The following is a 19511-nucleotide window of genomic DNA, read 5'->3' as shown; positions in this document are numbered from 1 at the left end:
TGGGATGTATAATTTAGCTGTGCTTTCCTTGGTGTCCTCAGTTCACAGTCTTTCCAACTCAGACATGAACAGATGCTGTATACAAGGTAAGTTCCTACAGCAGCCACTTAAATAGAAACACTGAGCAAAACTATGGAAGAATTGATTAAAACCAAATAGTAAATATTGACATGAAATAGTGCCAATGGAAAGTGTAAAAATGAACATTCTTGATTAAAAAAGTATTGATGTTGCTAATACAGGTTGAATATGAAAAGCACAGATCTAGTGATTACTGATTTGCTCCACTAGAGGAACTGATTTGTTGCCCTCTGCTATATTGTAAAGGAAACTCAGAAGTGCTTAACAGCAATCTTCCCACTGACTGCTGGAGCTTCTCTGCAACAAGGGGTTTTATATTGTTTTAACTCACCGATATCACAAATATTTTTGCTCTATCTTTTGATACCTACAATGACAGGAAAACCCTTGAAGGCCCTCCCAATCTGGTAAACCTTAAAAAAAACCCCCAAAAAACCCAAATATAGAGGGACACAGTCAACTGGAACAGTCAACTCTTCATTTCCCAGAGAAAATGGAGAAGCACAATCACCTGCAGACAGCAAAACCATATGTGACTTTTAAGACTGTATGAGTGCGCAGAAAAGAAAAGGCTGGTCACTGCTCCTGTTGATGGGGGACCACAGAGATGTCCCAGTGACTTTCAGCCTAAGCCAGTAACAGAGCTACCTGGCTTTCAGACCCAAAATGGCTCAAGCAAAGCCAGTTTGTGTACTTCTGCAGTACGGTCAATCCACACGGGGACGATGCACCCATCAAGGGAAAAGGAGAAGTAGTTTTTATGTAGGTATAATAATACGGATACAGTCTCAGAATTAGGCAAACAAAAATATGCCAATATAAAATTATTTGCTCAAGTTTTCTTACATCTCAAGCAAAAAACCCCTCAAAAGCAGCAGTTACGTAAGAGTTAATTCTGTTCTTATTTTCTATTTTCTTTCAGAAATTCCTAGCAGATTTTTTTTAAAAGTGCAATACTTCACGTGCAATGACAAAATCACATTTGATATTCCTGTGACCTTAACTTTTAACAGGTAATGCTGAGGCAGGGCAATCGTCATAAGGTATTTATACTAAAGAATGAGAATCTAACTGTTAAGTGTTAGAAGATTGATCATTCTGTATTAGCTACATCAAAGTTCTGCTGTTACCTCCATTTCTACATGTTTCTGATATGGAGTGAAATGAGTGTAAATGGTCATGAATGAGAGAATGAACATTCTTGGAAAAAGTCAGTGTATGGAGAATTTTACTCGGCTCTATACAGTCTTTGTTCTAAATGGTAATTAAATGCTTAACATGCTTTTTCTACACATATTAATGGCTTGAGCTTCTTATCTCCACAGCTGCTTGAAATTGTTCTCAAAATCTAGGTAGGCATAAAAGAGAAAACATAGCTTGTCTGCTTCTGAGTAACCCAATAAAATGTAGGCAAGCATTCAAAACTCTAATCAGTTTAAACAGATCTCACACTTCAGCGAGGTTAGAAAGAACAGTCAGTTATTATGCAGAAAACCAAATGAAAAGTGTAAGAGGAAACAAATGAAGATGTTTTAGGCTAATCTATCTAATAGAAAACAGTAAGGTATTATTTATTACCATATTATTTTTGCAATATTCTGTTTTTCTAAAATTTCTGCACCTTTTGTTTGGCAAATACTTGATACTTGACATTATATAGCTTGAAATAACAGCCTGATGTTCAGTGTAATAATAAAGGCTTTATAGGATAAGAGACATCTGTTGCAATTACACTCACTTTCTGAAATTTTCTGAAAGGGATGAAAACCCTTAGACTTTGTCAATTATATGCCCTTGATAAAGTATGAGTCATCTTAAAGGAGTTTGGCATACAGATGCAATTTTCATGGAAACAGCGTAATGAGAGAACATATTGAATGTATTCTAAATATGGCCATCCAAACGGTCATATTGATGAAAAGATTCTCAAACGAGAGAGGAAAATATGGCAATATTATTTACTCTTCCATGTCTGAAATGCTATTGGGTAATATTTCTTGGGCATTCCACAGCTTTTAAGTCAAATACTATTTTCAGCACTTTTTCTGGTGAGATCATTAATATGATTATTTGGCCAAATGCATTTTAATTAAACTCCACCCCCAAATCGTTGGGTCTGGAACTTCTTCCCACACTACGGTAGGAAATATATCTCCAGATGTTAATAATTAAGGCATTAAAGGGTAAATCCAGCACCCACTTCCGCAGCTGCCGAAGCTCCCACGCCAGTAAACCGGTGTGGTTACATTGCTGAAGAGTGTGGGTGGATTGGAAAAGGCCCTTCAGCGTTTGTGCACTTCTGCACAACATGGAAGCCAGATCAAAAGGGTTTCCAGTGTAGGCAACATGTTGGCTGTGGATGGTGCAGGGCAGAATGGATATGTACTTCCCACACAAGTGGCTACGTGAGAAGTGGAGAGCAGATGTTCTCTAATAATTCTCTACGGTCTCCTGGGGTACCACAAGACCTGGGCATGGCAGCCCCCTTCTGGCCTGGATCCTGACTAGGATCAGTCTTCCTCATCAGTCCTTCTCTGAATAAGCAACATTCACGTAGATCTCTGAGGTAACAGGTACCACTACTGATGTGTGCATTAATGGGAACCATGTTTAGCAAAGACATGTTTCAAATCCAAATGCATTGGTTGGAAAGACCATTTCTAGACATATTACAGAGGCAAGCAGGAAGGATGCTTCCCTTGCTTTCCCTCACCAACTTCTGTCTTCAGGCCTGGGACTGGGTAGCAGGCTGTCCTTATTCTAGACAGGCATTAAATGTAAAGAATTGGGATGACAAGCTGCACTAGGCTAAAACAAGGGCGGCGGGCAGATGTTTTTAAATAAAACTCAGTTTTCTGTTCAAAATCCTAAGTACAAATTTGAAAGCCTTGAAGTGTTAATGTAATGAGCAAGCATTGATATATATTGATCTGAATCATAGAATCATAGAATCATAGAATCATTGAGGTTGGAAAAGACCTCTAAGATCATCGAGTCCAACCGTCAACCCAACACCACCATGCCCACTAAACCATGTCCCTAAGCGCCTCATCTACACGTCTTTTAAATACCTCCAGGGATGGGGACTCCACCACTTCCCTGGGCAGCCTCTTCCAATGTTTAACCACTCTCTCAGTAAAGAAATTTTTCCTTACATCCAATCTAAACCTCCCCTGCCGCAACTTGAGGCCATTTCCTCTCGTCCTATCACTTGTTACTTCGGAGAAAAGACCAACACCAACCTCGCTACAACCTCCTTTCAGGTAGTTGTAGAGAGCGATGAGGTCTCCCCTCAGCCTCCTCTTCTCCAGGCTAAACAACCCCAGTTCCCTCAGCCGCTCCTCAGAAGACTTGTGCTCCAGACCCCTCACCAGCCTCGTTGCCCTTCTCTGGACACGCTCCAGCACCTCAACGTCCTTCTTGTAGTGAGGGGCCCAAAACTGAACACAGTATTCGAGGTGCGGCCTCACCAGTGCCGAGTACAGGGGCACGATCACTTCCCTACTCCTGCTGGCCACACTATTGCTGATACAGGCCAGGATGCCATTGGCCTTCTTGGCCGCCTGGGCACACTGCCGGCTCATGTTCAGCCGGCTGTCAACCAACACCCCCAGGTCCTTTTCCGACAGGCAGCTTTCCAGCCACTCTTCCCCAAGCCTGTAGCGCTGCATGGGGTTGTTGTGGCCAAAGTGCAGGACCCGGCACTTGGCCTTGTTGAACCTCATACAGTTGGCCTGGGCCCATCGATCCAGCCTGTCCAGGTCCCTCTGCAGAGCCTTCCTACCCTCGAGCAGATCAACACTCCCGCCCAGCTTGGTGTCATCTGCAAACTTACTGAGGGTGCACTCAATCCCCTCATCCAGATCATCGATAAAGATATTAAACAAGACCGGCCCCAGTACTGAGCCCTGGGGAACACCGCTCGTGACCGGCCGCCAACTGGATGTAACTCCATTCACCAATCAAGTTGCTTCTAAAGCCATTCCAAAATACCTTCAAATGCCTTTCTTGAATATTGTTTTCTAGGTATACCTATTCATTCACCTGTCTAGATGTCTCTAACGGCAATAATTAAATTTCCTACATAGTCTAAAAGTATGTAAATATTTCACTACACGCATGTTAAAAGTCAGAGAAGTTTGTGACGGAACCCATTAGAAAGAGTGCGGAGTACACTGACTTGCTGGACAAGTTTGCATGAGATCTGGAATTTACTATGAGTTCTGTTGCTATGGACTGGTATTTTTCTCTCTTCTACATTTTTAAATAACCTACATTAATTTGAGGTAGCTTTGGCTTCCAGCATATCAGACAAGCACCTATTTCTTTCAAAGAGAACTTTTTGAGACTCTGGACTATGCAAATGAAAAATGTCAGCATGAGCTCTAGCAAAGAGAGTCATGATTGCAGCCAGAAATAAATGAAGCGTAAGCTTTAATACAATTTATTTCCCCAAACTATCATTTTTTAAAATGATCTAGTTACAAGATGTTGGCATACTCTATGAACTGAAAACTAATGGCTTTCAACAAGAGAGTTATAACGTCATATCTCTCTCGTTCTACAATGATTCATCTGTACTTGTTACTGAAAAGTAAGATCAAGATATCAAGGAATAAATTCAGAGTTCCGAAACTTTCCCAAATCTTTGCTTTATTTCTTTTTAATATATAGCTGACTTTTATTAAACAGATATTAATGGGTCATTAAAAAAAGGAGACTCCATCTAAAAGATGTTTTGAACCTCAACACTTTTCGTCTGTCTCACAAATTAATCTATGTTTTGTTACAAAGAAAATGATCTTTGCTTGGGTCTCCAGTTAAGTCATTTACATTCCTTGTTCTGGAAATCACCAAAGAAAAGCCACCAACAGACATTCTTACAAACCTCATCTGTAAATAAGTAGCTATCGCATGTGAGACAATATAGAACACCAGCTGTATATTTATTTTAAAAAAACAAAACAAACCCCCAAAACAAAAAAACCAAACAAAACTCCCACCTCTTCTAAGCACTCATTTGGGTGACCTAAACAACTTACCTCGAAACCTGGTCCCACTGCAATCACAGGATGATAAAACCTTTGGCTTACAGTCATTTATAATGGTAGATATACAGTACATGTGCATGCAGAACAGACCACACTGTAGATTAAAATCTCTACAGCAAAATTGGAAGAGATAAGGAGAGTGACTAAATGTCTACAATATTTACAAAAGCAGGTAATTTACAGGGGGAATGCATGGAATGCTTAAGTACACTGTATTTTTTCTTCACTCTTACTGCTTTAAGAGACGCCTTAAAAGTGCCTTTTCTGTTTCATACACAGAAGTTTGGATAGCTGAATGGGAACTTTAAAACTCATTTGCAAGGTTCTGTCAAAAAGTTTTAAATATATTTTTTTCTTGACCTGAAACACTTTGCTGTATTTAAGTTGATTATTAACCTCCTTCTTCCTATTGCAGGTCATTGCCTCCCAGGGCTAACCCTGGTCAGGATACATTGTTTGTGATGCATCACAGCCTTCCTGGAGAGCAATCTGCACGGCATGCTGAGGGGAGCATTTCTGAACTGACCTGCTCGCATAGCTTCCAGAGGTGGTCACGATGTCAAGCCAGGACCTCTGCTGCCCACTGCAAAGACTGGAGGTGAGGTGTAGGAAAGGTGAGAGTGCTGGGTTAGCATCCCGCTCGATGGGGAAAAGAGGGAGGGCACGGCCAAGCACCAGGCTAGGGGCTTCACCCCGCAGTCAGGGCATTCGGCTGTTTCCCACCCCTGGCCCTCCTGCCCTCTGCTGCTGCAGACACTGAGCTGGCTGCTTTTCGGAAACCCTGCTGAAGGGCACGTGGCCTGGCCTTGACAATGCCCCATGGTGGTGCAAGTGTTCACTGAAACCAACGGCTCACCTGCCTCCCAGGAGATTATACACTATGTGGTTCAAATAAGCAAGATAATGAAGCAGAGAGAGCTGACTTACTCACCTTTTGCCCTTTTACTCCACTGCAGTCACATTTTCCACAACCGGAACAACCCTGAAAATAAAAGAGAAATTGAGAATTAATTGTCTGAACTGGGTGACAGGCAGAACATACTGAAACGAGACCGGGATGTCAGCAGTACCATCCAGACTGCAAGGCTGGTCAGCATGAGGAATGTTCGCTTAAGCCCAACGCAATACTTTGTTATCTTTATATAGATGTATACTTCTGGTCTCAGTCACAGTTCAATAAAAGATGCCTTTGTAAAAGAAGAAAAAAACCTGCTACAGTTTTTAACCATAGAAAACTGTTATATTACTTCTAAATCATTGTCTTTTGGGCCACCATTTAAAAAATAACTCATTTTTATAGAATATACGCATACTCTGCATCTAGCAATATGAATGTGTCTATTCAAAACAAGTGGATTCTCCTCTAGGATTCTATATTCATACATTCAAAACCCAATAGAATATTTAAAACAAAATCAATCCAGTCATAGAAGCATCTCTAATATCAGTTGGTTAATAAATGGCTTACATTCTGCATAAATACTTAATCTCTATAAATATGTGCCATTGCTTTGAGGAGAAAGGGATGGTGAAACTGCAGTTTATGATTTATCTTTGTGGTGGGCTGACCCTGGCTGGATGCCAGGTGCCCACCAAAGCCGCTCTATCACTCCTCTCCTCAGCTGGACAGGGGAGAGAAAATATATCGAAAGGCTCGTGGGTCGAGATAAGGACAGGGAGAGATCATTCACTAATTACCGTCACGGGCAAAACAGACTCGACTTGGGGAAAATTAATTTAATTTATTACCAATCAAATCAGAGTAGGGTAATGAGAAACAAAAACTAAATCTTAAAACACCTTCCCCCCCCCTTCTTCCCAGGCACAACTTCACTTCTGAATTCTCTACCTCCTCCCCCACAAGCGGCGCAGGGGGACGGGGAATGGGGGTTGCGGTCAGTTCATCACACATTGTCTCTGCCGCTCCTTCCTCCTCAGGGGGAGGACTCCTCACACTCTTCCCCTGCTCCAGCGTGGGGTCCCTCCCACAGGAGACAGTCCTCCACGAACTTCTCCAGCGTGAGTCCTTCCCATGGGCTGCAGTTCTTCACAAACTGCTCCAGTGTGGGGTCAGCGTGCTCCATGTGCTGCAGGGTGGATATCTGCTCCACCATTAACCTCCATGGGCTGCAGGGGGATAGCCTGCCTCACCATGGTCTTCACCGCGGGCTGCAGGGGAATCTCTGCTCTGGTGCCTGGAGCATCTCTTCCCCCTCCTTCTTCACTGACCTTGGTGTCTGCAGGGCTGTTTCTCTCACACATTCTCACTCCCCTCTCTGCTGCTGTTGCCCAGGGTTTTTTAAAATATGTTCTTAAATATGTTATCCCAGAGGCGCTACCACCGTTGCTGATGGGCTCAGCCTTGGCCAGCAGCGGGTCCGTCTTGGAGCCGGCTGGCATTGGCTCTATCAGACATAGGGGAAGCTTCTAGCAGCTTCTATCAAAAGCCACCCTTGTAGCCCCCCTGCTACCAAAATCTTGCCACACAACCCAATACAATCTTCTACACTTAAGGAGAAAAATAACAGACTTGAAGAATATGTTTTTTCTTTCTTTTCTGAAGACAAAAAATGTTGCCTACACCCTTCGGGTGTTTACCATTAGATCTCTTAATATTGATTTACTAAATTTTTTTATCAGTAATTGGCAATCGTCAGATAGGAAGATGATAGTTTTCAAAGGAAATTAAATACTGGTACAATTACCACAGGAAACTATATCAACAAGTACTTCTGGACACACTTTATGAAATCAAGTCAAACCACAGCCTCTAAGAGAGTAAACTGCTCCTAATGTTAAATACTAGATATGGAGGCAACTGTTAATGTTTACTGGCCAGGCAATGACTAGCTCCAGGGTTCTGGTCCGTTTCTTACATCTACCCCATTTCAGGTGATCTTCTTTTTTCTTGCCCTCTATAACGACTAACTGTAATTGTCATTATGATGGGAAACCTTCCCACTCATCAAAAGCAAATTCATTGCAGCAGGAGAATCCATAGAAAACGTGTAAAAACATAACCAGTCTGAATTATTTTCCAGTAGATACTATAGAGATCCTTGTTTTCTGAAAGGCTTTCCTTAGGACTGCACCACCTCACGGGGTTTCTACACTAGAAAAACTAAAGTCAAAATAAAGCCAACTTGTATCTCCAGAAAATGATGGTACTTCAGCATAGATACTGACAGACTCCCAAGTCTATCTGGATTCTGTGAAGTGAAATTCTGGAGGGCAGGTGGACGAGTGGATTTGGGAGAGGGGCGTTTTCATCTCAGGAGGGAAGGAAGGTGGCCTGTGCATCTGGCCTTGCTAGTCCTGACAGCTGATTTCATCACATGAAATACTCCTAAGTGCTACTTCCCTCAGAAGCGAGGGAGAGAAGATCTTGCGGTACGTGTCTGAGGAAGGGAGCTTAATATTAATAAATGCTACTAAAAGCTTTCACGCCTTTGTTCACATAAGCCTTAAGATGGAGACTTGAGAGATTTGGGCGTTGGTTTGTTTGGATTGAGTCAACAGCAACCAAAAGATTGGGATTTCTATGACATAATCATAAATAGCCACTCACTCTTTTGCAAAACTTGCAAGGTGGTAACATATGAGAGAAGTCAGATTAACTGATGCACAGGTAAAAGTTTACAGTCGCTTTGTGTTACCAAAGTATTTCAGTGCACTTAAGTGCATCTGGGCTATTCCCCCATTTTCCTCCTCATAGTCATGAAGCAACCAGTGAGTAACTCAGCAGTCTATCACTTCTACTGTTGTCATGCTCCTCAGAAACAAACTAGGAGGAAAACAAGCAAAACATTTGTATCACTGAATATTCCACTAACGCACACAAGATCTTTCAGCAGCCGTTATCCAGAAGCAGTCAGGGACGGCACCTCACCAGAGCCAGCCAGCTCTCAGCATGGATGCTGGGCACCTGTCCCTCCACACCTGCGGGCCCCACAGTCTGTGGGGACCTCAGTACTTCTGGGAAATAAGAGCAAATGTACCTAATCCGCTCTGAATTTGGAAAACCTCCAACGAGACCAATAAACATCATCACTCTAGAAAGTTAAATAATGCAGTAACATTTTTACTTGGTAAATACATTTTCTTTTAAAGTAAAGCATCAAAGAGAAATGGGGGTTTACTACTGGAAATAAAATTATTAAAGGCTGTCCAATAAAACTAAAATACCAGCTCCTGAAAAATTTGTTGCTTTTGTTGAGATTTGGGTTTTTTTAAATGTAGATCCACTGAATTTGTTGTTTGAAGTCAAACTTTCTCCATATTCACATAAAGCAAAAATATTCACATTTTTTCTCTTACATTATTACAGCATTTTACCATGTTATATTATAAATGCACAGAAAGATGAAAATTAACACTGATTAGAATGAGTATTAATCCTATGCTGCAGAAGGAGAATTAGATCTGAAAACAACACCAACACATGCTACAATGCCAACTCAGTACTGACCAGGAGGGGCAAGCGCCACTCACTGAATAATCCACTTTACTTCTTGTGGTACATGGTTATGCCTGGAAAAACATTGGGCCTCCCGTTTCAAGAAGTGACCCACTGTGACCTCTCAGCTTTTCAGACCTGATGAGATCACAGCTGGAGGACGCAGGCTTGTGGCTCATACTTCCTCCCCCAGCATCATGTAGAATGTTATCAGTTTTATCAACACATCCCTTAAATTCAGAAGAAGTCTGTTTTAATTGCATCTGGTAATGTAATTAAAATACGTCATCGAATCATTATAAACATCTGTTTTCAAGTTAATCCCTGCATATTTCCTTCAGCCTGTTATTTAACATGCACCGTTTTAGAAAAAAAGTACGATGTTACTTATTTTTCAGTGGGTTTTGTTCTTAAATTTAGCATGGCCAGAAGAATGGACTTGTGCTTTCGGGTCTCTTTTCGTGCTCCCAAAAATGATGCCATTATATTCAATTTTCCCTGTTTCTTAAGCCTCAGATTAGAATAACCGAAGGAGAGGAAGGTAAGGAGGTACTAAGCATCGGGGAGCACAGCTGCATAAGGTCCTATTTGCAGTCAAGTGCTGTAGCCTGCTATGCCAGAACAGGCCACCTGCGCTACAAAACTCTGCGTTTATTTTACAGTAGCATCGTCTCCTACTATCACTGACGGTAACCTTTGCAGGCGGATGGAAGGTTGGCCAACAATGACAGCCACTACTGGATAGCATTATCCTCAGCTACTAAAATGTATTTTTGAATCTGAGGGGTGTGATAACATTCTGCATATACTAGGAGGAAGTATGAGCTTATTCCTCTTGGTCCACTGGGAAGATGGGAGGGCCAGACTGGAAACAGCTTATGGATCAAAGGTCAGTTTAAGGAGGTCAACAGGGCATTTAAGTAATGAGGTGAGAAATTGAGAGAGAGCAAGATGGTTACAGCAGGTACAAGAATCAGAGTCTGGGTTCACCTAACCCAGCGTATGTACAAACATCTCTACTAGTCACTGCAGTCTCCCTTTATTCAACGGCAAGAAACAGGCACTTCTGATCTGGGATCCATCTCACCTATTTTGGATGTTTGCTTTCAATGGAGATGAAGCACACCTTGGAGGACTAAGCAGGAGAGACTGAAATGTGCAGAAAGGACTATAGGATTATCTCTATGTATGAGAACAAGGAGGAAAATGGGAGAGAAAAGTGGGTACAGAGGATCAGACAGAGGACTAGAGGTTACAGACAGAATGGGACAGAGTATAACAATAGCTCTTCATTCCTTGGAAAGCGTTAGAAATTTAGTTGAGCATCTTTCAAACTGAGAACAAGGAGATCTGCATTTCTGGTACTCATTTAGGAATGACTTAAGAACCTTACACATTCAAGCCCTAAGTGCAAAACTTCACCCTGAAGGAATAAAGATAATCATCACAAGGTAAGTAAGCTGAAACTATGCAAATTATTACTTATATCTAAACTTTCATGATTTTAAATCAGTCTCACGACATGAAGAATCCAGTTCATGATTTCCCGCCACACATGACTAGAGACAATGAGTCAAATGAAGAGAAATAGTTTTGTCCTATCTCCCAGACATCCTTTTTGAAACAACACCTTCCCCAGGAACTGCACGGAGCTTGGAGCAATCACTGCTGTCCTCCAAGTGCCAAAACAGGGAAGGAATGGTGCTGGGCAGGAAGCATAATCTGCAGGGGGGATGAAAAGGCAGGCTCTTTATCCCTTGTCTAGAAGCCAATTACAGACTAATCCAAAGATTTTGGCCAGGCACACCGTGATACCTCACCTATTTTGCATGGTAAGTTAGCAGTTTTCAAATAGCCATAGCCCCACTGCACCACAGGCCAGCCTCTCATATAATATTTGAAGACATTAATTTTATCTTACTCCTCCCACAAAATATCAGTCAGCCCAGAAGCAGAAGCTCATTTTAGTGATACAAATTGCTTCATTTTTTGACAAGCATTTCCGTTCCGTTTCATTCTCCCAGACTCTCTGTAACCGATAAGCTTAGTGAATCACGCTAGCAAATCAGTACTAAATTATAAAAAGATTACATCCCTTCAACATCACGCATATGAATGTGCTACATACTGAGTATTTGCCTAAAGGACAGCAATTCATTTACTATAATGTTAACATATGGTTCTAAAAAAGTGCCACTAATGAATGGGCATCCCAACCCGGACCTTGAACTTCCATGAATCATGTACCGAGCCTTAGGAGTACTAAAGCCCTGTGAGGGACAGAGCTGAGAAGGCTGCTAAAAGTTCCTGCAGCAGATGGAAGAAACTCTGCTCTGCAGTTCAGCCTGCAAGACATCTGTCAGATCATAGCTAGAGACTTTTGTTGTGTTTTGCCCTGTTTTTCCATGTCCAGCTACTTTCCTGGCATTTGAGGACTATTGCTTGGAACTCGCACAGGAACGATGCAAACAGCCAGATGAGCAGCCTAGGAGGGAGACGACTGCCATATTTGGACATGCACCATTTCTGGAGGCTACAGAAATCTCCAAAAAAATACAAAGGCTGAGTCGGGTCTTGGACGCTCCTCTCTCTTACAGAAGTGCCTTTTTCAAGACAAAATGTAGTTCTCTTTCCCACAACATCAGCTCAGACTCTGCTTGCTGAGTTTCAGTTGCTGAGCTGCCTACCAGCTTAGGCTAATTGCACAGGTATCAATCGAGTTTAAATCTTACCCTGTAAAGCACATGTGTAAGGTAGAAATTTAATAAAATTCTGTTTACTTAACTCTGTTTATACTGAAAATCTTATTCCAGGGAATACACTCACTTCTCCCACCCAAAACACAGTGTCTTTCAAATGACTGAAATCCTGTAAACAGGTGACTGGTGAGACTAGCACAGATACCAAAATCCTCTGACTATTCACAGTGTTTCTAATTCATAGCTGAAATGCTTCAACAAGTAAAAATAGTCATAATTATTTCATCTCATGATTCATTCATTATAAAATGACATATTCTGCTTAGACGTGTGCAGGTTTTGGCTGGGATAGAGTTAATTTTCTTCACCGTAGCTAGTATGGGGCTGTGTTTTGGATTTGTGCTGGAAACAGTGTTGATAACACAGGGATGTTTTCGTTACTGCTGAGTGGTGCTTACACAGAGTCAAGGCCTTTTCTGCTTCTCACCCCACCCCACCAGCGAGTAGGCTGGGGGTGCACGAGAAGCTGGGAGGGACCAAAAGCTGACCCCAACTGACCAAAGGGATATTCCATGCCATATGACGTCATGCTCAGCATATAAAGCTGGGGGAAGAAAAAGGAATGGGGGGGACGTTTGGAGTGATGGCGTTTGTCTTCCCAAGTCACCGTTACGCGTGATGGAGCCCTGCTTTCCTGGAGATGGCTGAACACCTGCCTGCCGATGGGAAGTAGTGAATGAATTCCTGGTTTTGCTTTTGCTTTAGCTATTAAACTGTCTTTATCTCAACCCAAGAGCTTTCTCACTTTTACCCTCCCAATTCTCTTCCCCCATCCCACTGGGGGAGAGTGAGCGAGCGGCTGTGTGGTGCTTAGTTGCTGGCTGGGGTTAAACCATGACAACATGACACTTAAACTGATCATGTTTTCTGATGAAACAGTGAAGATTTCCCACTCTGTGTTGCTTTAGTTCAAACCCCAATTGGAACTGAATTGCAATACAAGTTCCAAGTTCAAACATCAGCAATGGCTATGCCAATGGGATGGGGATGGCTGTTTGACAGTGACACCTTTATGTCTGAATCTCCTGCCTCCACACAATCCACCCTTTCTACCCCTACGCTAACCTAATCACAACGGGGAAGGCCAAGGGAGATTTATCCCTATGTTGCTGGCACTGCACTTGACCGACGCACACGTATATACAACTCAAGTAGCTGTCAAGAGAGCTGGATCAATAGATGTCTTCAGTTTCACATCCCACCAAACAGAGGAATAGGGAGGTGATGCCAACTGCAGGACACTTATCTCACATTCCTCTCATATTTTCTTCTCTCTTCAGAATGTCAAAATAGCTCCCTGGCTGTATTACTATTCTTGTCTTTACCCTTTAGATATAACTGTATTGAATTAGCTGAACTGCTCTTTTGTATGTAAAGTACCATTAGAGAAAATCACTGCTATATTCCAGCTAACCTCAATATTTTTCTTAACTGATTTTGCAGTCCATTAACCACTTTAAAAAAAATCATGTTGCTAAAACTTTTGATTTACACTTAGCTAGAATGAAGAGGATAACAAAAAAATCCAGACTGTCTTAGCAAGTTAGCAAAATTTAGTTATTTGCCTTTGTAATATTTGATTTACTTTAGATTATGGAAACAGATGGCTACACTTGAACAGTATAAAATCCTCTTTTTTTTCTTAAATAAACATACCAGGATGAAAAGCTTCATTGTTTCTATATCTGACCATACTGTATTTAAACAAAAGGATAAAAATTGTGATTTGCAAGAAACAAGAACTCTCATCTATTAAAAAACCCACAAATGACAGACTTACTTACAAACTTCTAGTTCTGCTTAGACAACAGTAACAAGGTGTGGATTAGTATTAACATACGTATTAGCTACAAGTACATTTTGTAACGTTATTTTTGAAAGGTTAAGTCATGTATTGATACACCGGTTGACAGGAACTCTGTGGGGGAAAATTAAACTTGTCCTGCTAGGACAAGTTTTAAAATTAGGGTTTTAAAACATATTTGTAAAAACGTTGGCAAAGCAAATTGATTGCTCAGTGTAAGTACATCATTCTTCCTTGCCATAATTTAAAAAAAAAATCCACCACAAAACCTCAAAGTCACTCTCCTTCAAAACACAGCTTTGCATTAAGTGTTTCACCCAGACTTAGAGTTGTTCTACCATATGCTATCTTCTGCCTCAGAGGGTCTGAGCTCACTGCTCTTAGAAGAGGAGGAAACCTGCTGTGCTGTGGAGCACTTCAAAGGCAAGACTGACCCCCTCTCTGCCACTGAAATAATTTCATTTCACATGGCACACTGAAATCTTATTAGATCAGAGATGGGAACCTAAGCATCTTCCTTCCTTAATGACAGTCCAAAGCACTGGAGTATAAAGGCATTTCCACTCACTCTCATCCTGCCTCCGCAAGAGCTGGGTAGCTGGGCATGGCACCGCGCTACTCAAGTGTAACAGCAGATCTCCCAAGCACCAGCTGGTAAATGGGTACTCATCCATGAGCTGAAGAGTGGATTCAAAGCCCCTCACTGCACTGAACATAGGCATCTTTAAAATGCAAGGAAGTAGCCATCAGGAAAAAGCAACTCCTTTGTGAGTCCAGGTTTTTATTTCCTTTGCTCGTAACAAATGAAGAGAAATCAGAAAGGTCAATCTGTACTATTTAATTATTCCTGAAAAATGTCTCTGAAATTGTTTTTTCCTTAATAATTTTATTATTCTTAATATTTCATCTTTGACTATGTTGTTCATAGAATATGGTTTAAATATTTATTTCAGCAATTCTAAAGTCAAATATTCCATCAAATCACTAACTTGCTGACAAACTCACCCTTTTCTGACCAAAATGTACCAGCTAGTAATTTTTAAAGGTTATACCCTGTCTCCATTAGTGTTTGAATCGGTATTTGAACTTGAATTGGAATTTAGTTCAAATTGAAATTTGAACTAAAGCAACGTAGAGGAGTATATCATCACTATTCTCATCCAAAACCACAATCGGTTTAAGTGCAGTGCCTAAACAGAAAACATCACTTCAAAATGAATAAACTACTAAGGCTAGCTTGAAGTGAATCATAGAAACAATCACTTTTTATGACAAGTAGTATGAATTGGTAATTAGAATGGAAACCTTGGCGCGAGCACTCGCACAAGTACTGCGGGAAGCACCGGAAGGCTAGCTGTGCACAGACGGGCTTCAGCGGGGCTGCCAGCTTCCCCAGGGTCGGAAAGGAGAAGAGAGCAACTTGGTGCACTGTCCCTCACCCTCGGTCACTCCCGTAACCTCTGCTGGGATGAGGGTAACTGCTGCTGCTTGGCGATATCTGTGCTAAAGGACTGGCCTTGGTCAAACGCCCGAAGAGTGGGAAGTCTGTCCCTTACAGGAGTTGATACAAAGCCAGTTGTTCTGGACTGACGGATTTGAACTTCAACCCTCAAAATGGTTCAGGAAAAGGAACATCTGCCATGCCTTCATTTTCAGGACTTAAAGCAGAAAACAGAAATTAAGCACAGTTCTCATTTCATCTGTAAACCCATCAATTTCAGATGTCTATGAACAGATTAATAATAGATGAAAGGGAACACCATGATTTTACATGAGCAAGCTCCAGTCTTTCCTCCTCTCCAAAGTCCTTTTTCTCCCCCATAAAAAAAAAAAAAAGTCAGCAGCTTATCTTCATGTCCTTTTTCTTTCTTTTTTTTCCAGCAAATCATGGGTAGACTTCAACTATGACTGTTGAGGGAATACCACCTGCCTCCAGCTGCCAGGCCAGGTGGGAACAGCTCTCCCCTAGGTCCCGGGTCGTATCTGCCAGGCCTATGTAAATATCTCAAATGGCACCAAATGCCTACGTTTAAGCAATGGAAGTAAGCGCAACCCAGTAATCTCCAAAGGCTCATTAAACCTTGCATGGATAAGAAGAATTAAAATACTCATTCTCCTGAAGACCTCCTTTGGCTGTAGGTTGATGTACATGAGTAGGACAGAAGGAAGCAGAAGTGGTCCCCACTCACTTCTCTGTCAATGCAGAGCTGTTCTCCTAATAAATCTTCTAGGGATAGCTTTAGACCAGATGAAAAATCTCCTGGAACAAACCTAAACAGTGGAAAACAGTGGCACTCCATGGTTACTAGTATGTCAGTGCATCAGTTAAGTATCCCTGTTAGTCTGAAGGAAACTTTAAGCAAGTCCCAAATTAACATATAGATAATATCTGAAAGGAATGGCAAGTTACTGTCTGAAATATCACTGTGCATGATGAAACTTGAACTAATTACAACAATTCAGCTCTGGTTTTACTTTAAAGCCTTGTACAATTTTCAGAAAATCAACTGGTTTTAAGAAAAGCGCTATAGAATACAATCGGAAAAAAATTCATTATGGCTCCTGGGACACGGGGGGCTGTTTGTAGTTTTTGGCAGGGTTTTTTCTGTTTGGCTGGGGGCGAGGGTTGTTTTGTTGTTGTTTTTAGTATTACCAGAATCCTACAGGATGTTCATACAAAAATTGCAGACAGAGCACAGATTCTTATCGGAGATCTCCAGTGTATTTTAGCCACTCAAGGGAATGTTAGTTAAATTTAAATGCTTAATATTAATTATTTCAGAAAATATTTATTTTGTAAATTAGCATCAGTTGGAAGTACTTCACTAAAAAGATGTTAAAAAAAGAGTCAAAAAAATACCAGATTGATGGAGCTGAAATGTTTTGTTGCTGGGACCTCATTTTTTGCATTCTTTTCCAAATTCCCCAGGGGTCTGTCCTGGAGGTAGGGTCATGGGAGTCACCTGAAAGCTGCTCTGTGAACATGACTTTCCTGTTGGTGATGTGAACATCATTTTCACAAAGCAATGCAAATCCAGGGGGCTTCCAGTTAGTTCACAGGAAATATAAAGTTATTCCTGTTGTTCCATATTTGGACAAAAATGACATTTAAAGCAACTGTTTCCTCTAAGTACATTCTTTTACAGGAAGCTCTGGCAACAATCAAGGTATTTGCTTACTTAGTGAAATTTTCAGAATATCACATTGTACCACTCAGTTCTGCACAGCTCAAAGCAGATAACTGGTCTGTGAATACTAACTAATGGTGTTATCATTAAAATATAAAGCCTCTCATTAGCATTATCTACTAGCAGGTCTATTTCCACAGACTGCCAGATACTGCTTAGCTTCCAGCAAGCAGAGAATGCTGTATTTAGCAAGCGAGTATCAGTCCAGTTGGTTTTGTACCCTTTTCCTATTTAAGAACTTCACTTTCAGTTATATTTTCAAAGAAGCGAAAAAAATTCCAGGTGCCAGTAGGATCTTCTGGTGTTACAGTCACTGGTGTTACTTCACCAACAGCTGAGCATTACAGCTTACTCCAGGACTTTCTGACATCCAGTGACAAGCGCTTTCAGGAATACATTTCAAAGGGCACGACCCTTCCTAAATTTGATTACAGTAATCATTGCCAATAATCCCCACCCTACTCTTCTACTTTGTCAACGGGCAAACTGGAGCCAGGCGATACAGGTGAGAAGCTCCCATTCCTCATCTTGCTAACTTAAAAAAATCTGAGGGGAGGACAGGAAAACCTGTTGCAGAACCACCACGGCTGTTGGAGAGCTTACCACCTGCCTCATACACAACTACTCTGGAGCGTACAAAGCGAACTGCTCCTTGTCCTGCACGATGCAGATCCAAACACCCTGCCTTCTAACTCGCCTTTTTAGTGTAACTAGCATTAGCAGTTACTAGGCATATAAACCGAAGGGAAACCAAACATCAAACTTCCTTCTCGTTCATGAGGCAGAGAGATTGCAGTCTCTGAAACAAATCACACGAGTTTGTTTTTCTTGCTGCCTTCCGGGATGCATCTGTACAACCACTTCCAGCACCTGCTAGAGGTACAAGGCTGGATCCAGCCATAACCTGGCAAGATGGCAATGGTGTCATTACAATAGTGTCCCATAACTGCTGCCTCTGCCAGCAGTGGCCAGCGATGCCAGGGGGACAGGTGGCAGTCTCCTTGCCGTCCTCTCAGTAAACCCACACCCGCAGGGCTGAACTGCTTTCTAGAAATGCCTCGGAGCTTCTCCAGCCTCTGTGCCCATTTTCACAAGCACAAGGGTACCCCACAATAAGTCTGAGTATGGGTACTCGGTGTAGTTGAAAGCCTGCCCCAAAACAGCTCCAGCAGGCAGGCAAAATGCAATGCCACCAAAACTACGCAGAGCCCGAGGGAGAGGCAGCCAGCTTGGCAGTTGATGCAGCCCCTCCCGGCCACCCTCCACCTCCCAGCATTCCCCCAACCCAGGCTGGAGGCAGAACCAGGCTGAGAGGAAACTGCCATGGAGGACTCCCTCCTTCCCTCCTCTCACACACGGCGGCCCTCTCTAAGCAGCTCTGGGGAACACGGGAAGGGGCGACTGCCACCACCGGAGCAAGCCCTCATGCCCACAAGCTTAGGCCTGGCCTGGCCTGGCCCGCCAGCAGGGGGACAAACCACAGCGGCGCAGCCACAGGCCAAGCTCCTTTGCTGCGGGACAATTTCTCGAAAGGTGGAGGAGGAAAATATCCCTCTTAATGGCCATGTAACCGCCCTGCTTCCCCGCTTACAGTTTCATTTACCACGGTGGTTAGCAGGACATGAATGCGCAGCTGCTGTTTTAGGCACCAAGTGTCACACCCAGTATGGCAGCCCAGGCACAGAGGTGGTAACCACCCTGCATGCCCAGGTGGGCCACGAAGGCCCCAGGACCATCCCTGCAGCTGCGGAGTCACGGGCCCCTTCCACAATTCCCCCATCACACGAGGCAGGTGCTACTCCTCGCCCCACGAGGGCTGCTCCCCCTCTCAGCACCATCTCCATCATCGCCCTGATGAAGAGGCCACCTCTTTGCCACACTGTCCACAGCCATTGCTAAGTCTTCCCTTTTATAACCGGTACTTGCCTGGCCCCTGCGAGCCCCCGTTACACTGGGGAGCGCAACAAAAGAGCGAGTCTGCAGGGGAGACACAGCCCTCCAGCGCCCCAACCCTCCTCAAGGCGTTTTTGTAAACCTGAAGGCAAAGGAGATGCCTCAGGAGGGATATGCAGGAAGCCAGAGAAGCCATTTTGCAAATGTTTACAGCAAGTCCATGAGTGGTGCTTTCCCTTCTGTTAGCTGATAAACACGGACATCAACATAAACAAATAC

At 42.6% G+C, this 19511-nt stretch overlaps 1 protein-coding gene across 1 annotated transcript in view; it reads right to left on the bottom strand.

The window, feature by feature from the left end:
• COL4A1 (collagen type IV alpha 1 chain) overlaps positions 1-19511 on the bottom strand; it is a 135425-nt gene that overhangs the window by 70315 nt on the left and 45599 nt on the right. The window contains exon 2 of the mRNA XM_076361127.1: positions 6064-6114. Coding sequence (XP_076217242.1) covers positions 6064-6114 — 51 coding nt within the window. The remainder of the gene's footprint in view (positions 1-6063; positions 6115-19511) is intronic.

This window comes from Aptenodytes patagonicus, chromosome 1 (genome assembly GCF_965638725.1).
Source record: "Aptenodytes patagonicus chromosome 1, bAptPat1.pri.cur, whole genome shotgun sequence".
Taxonomy (NCBI): domain Eukaryota; kingdom Metazoa; phylum Chordata; class Aves; order Sphenisciformes; family Spheniscidae; genus Aptenodytes; species Aptenodytes patagonicus.
The sequence above is the reverse complement of the archived record's forward strand: the minus strand, read 5'-3'. Positions and strand labels throughout refer to the sequence as shown.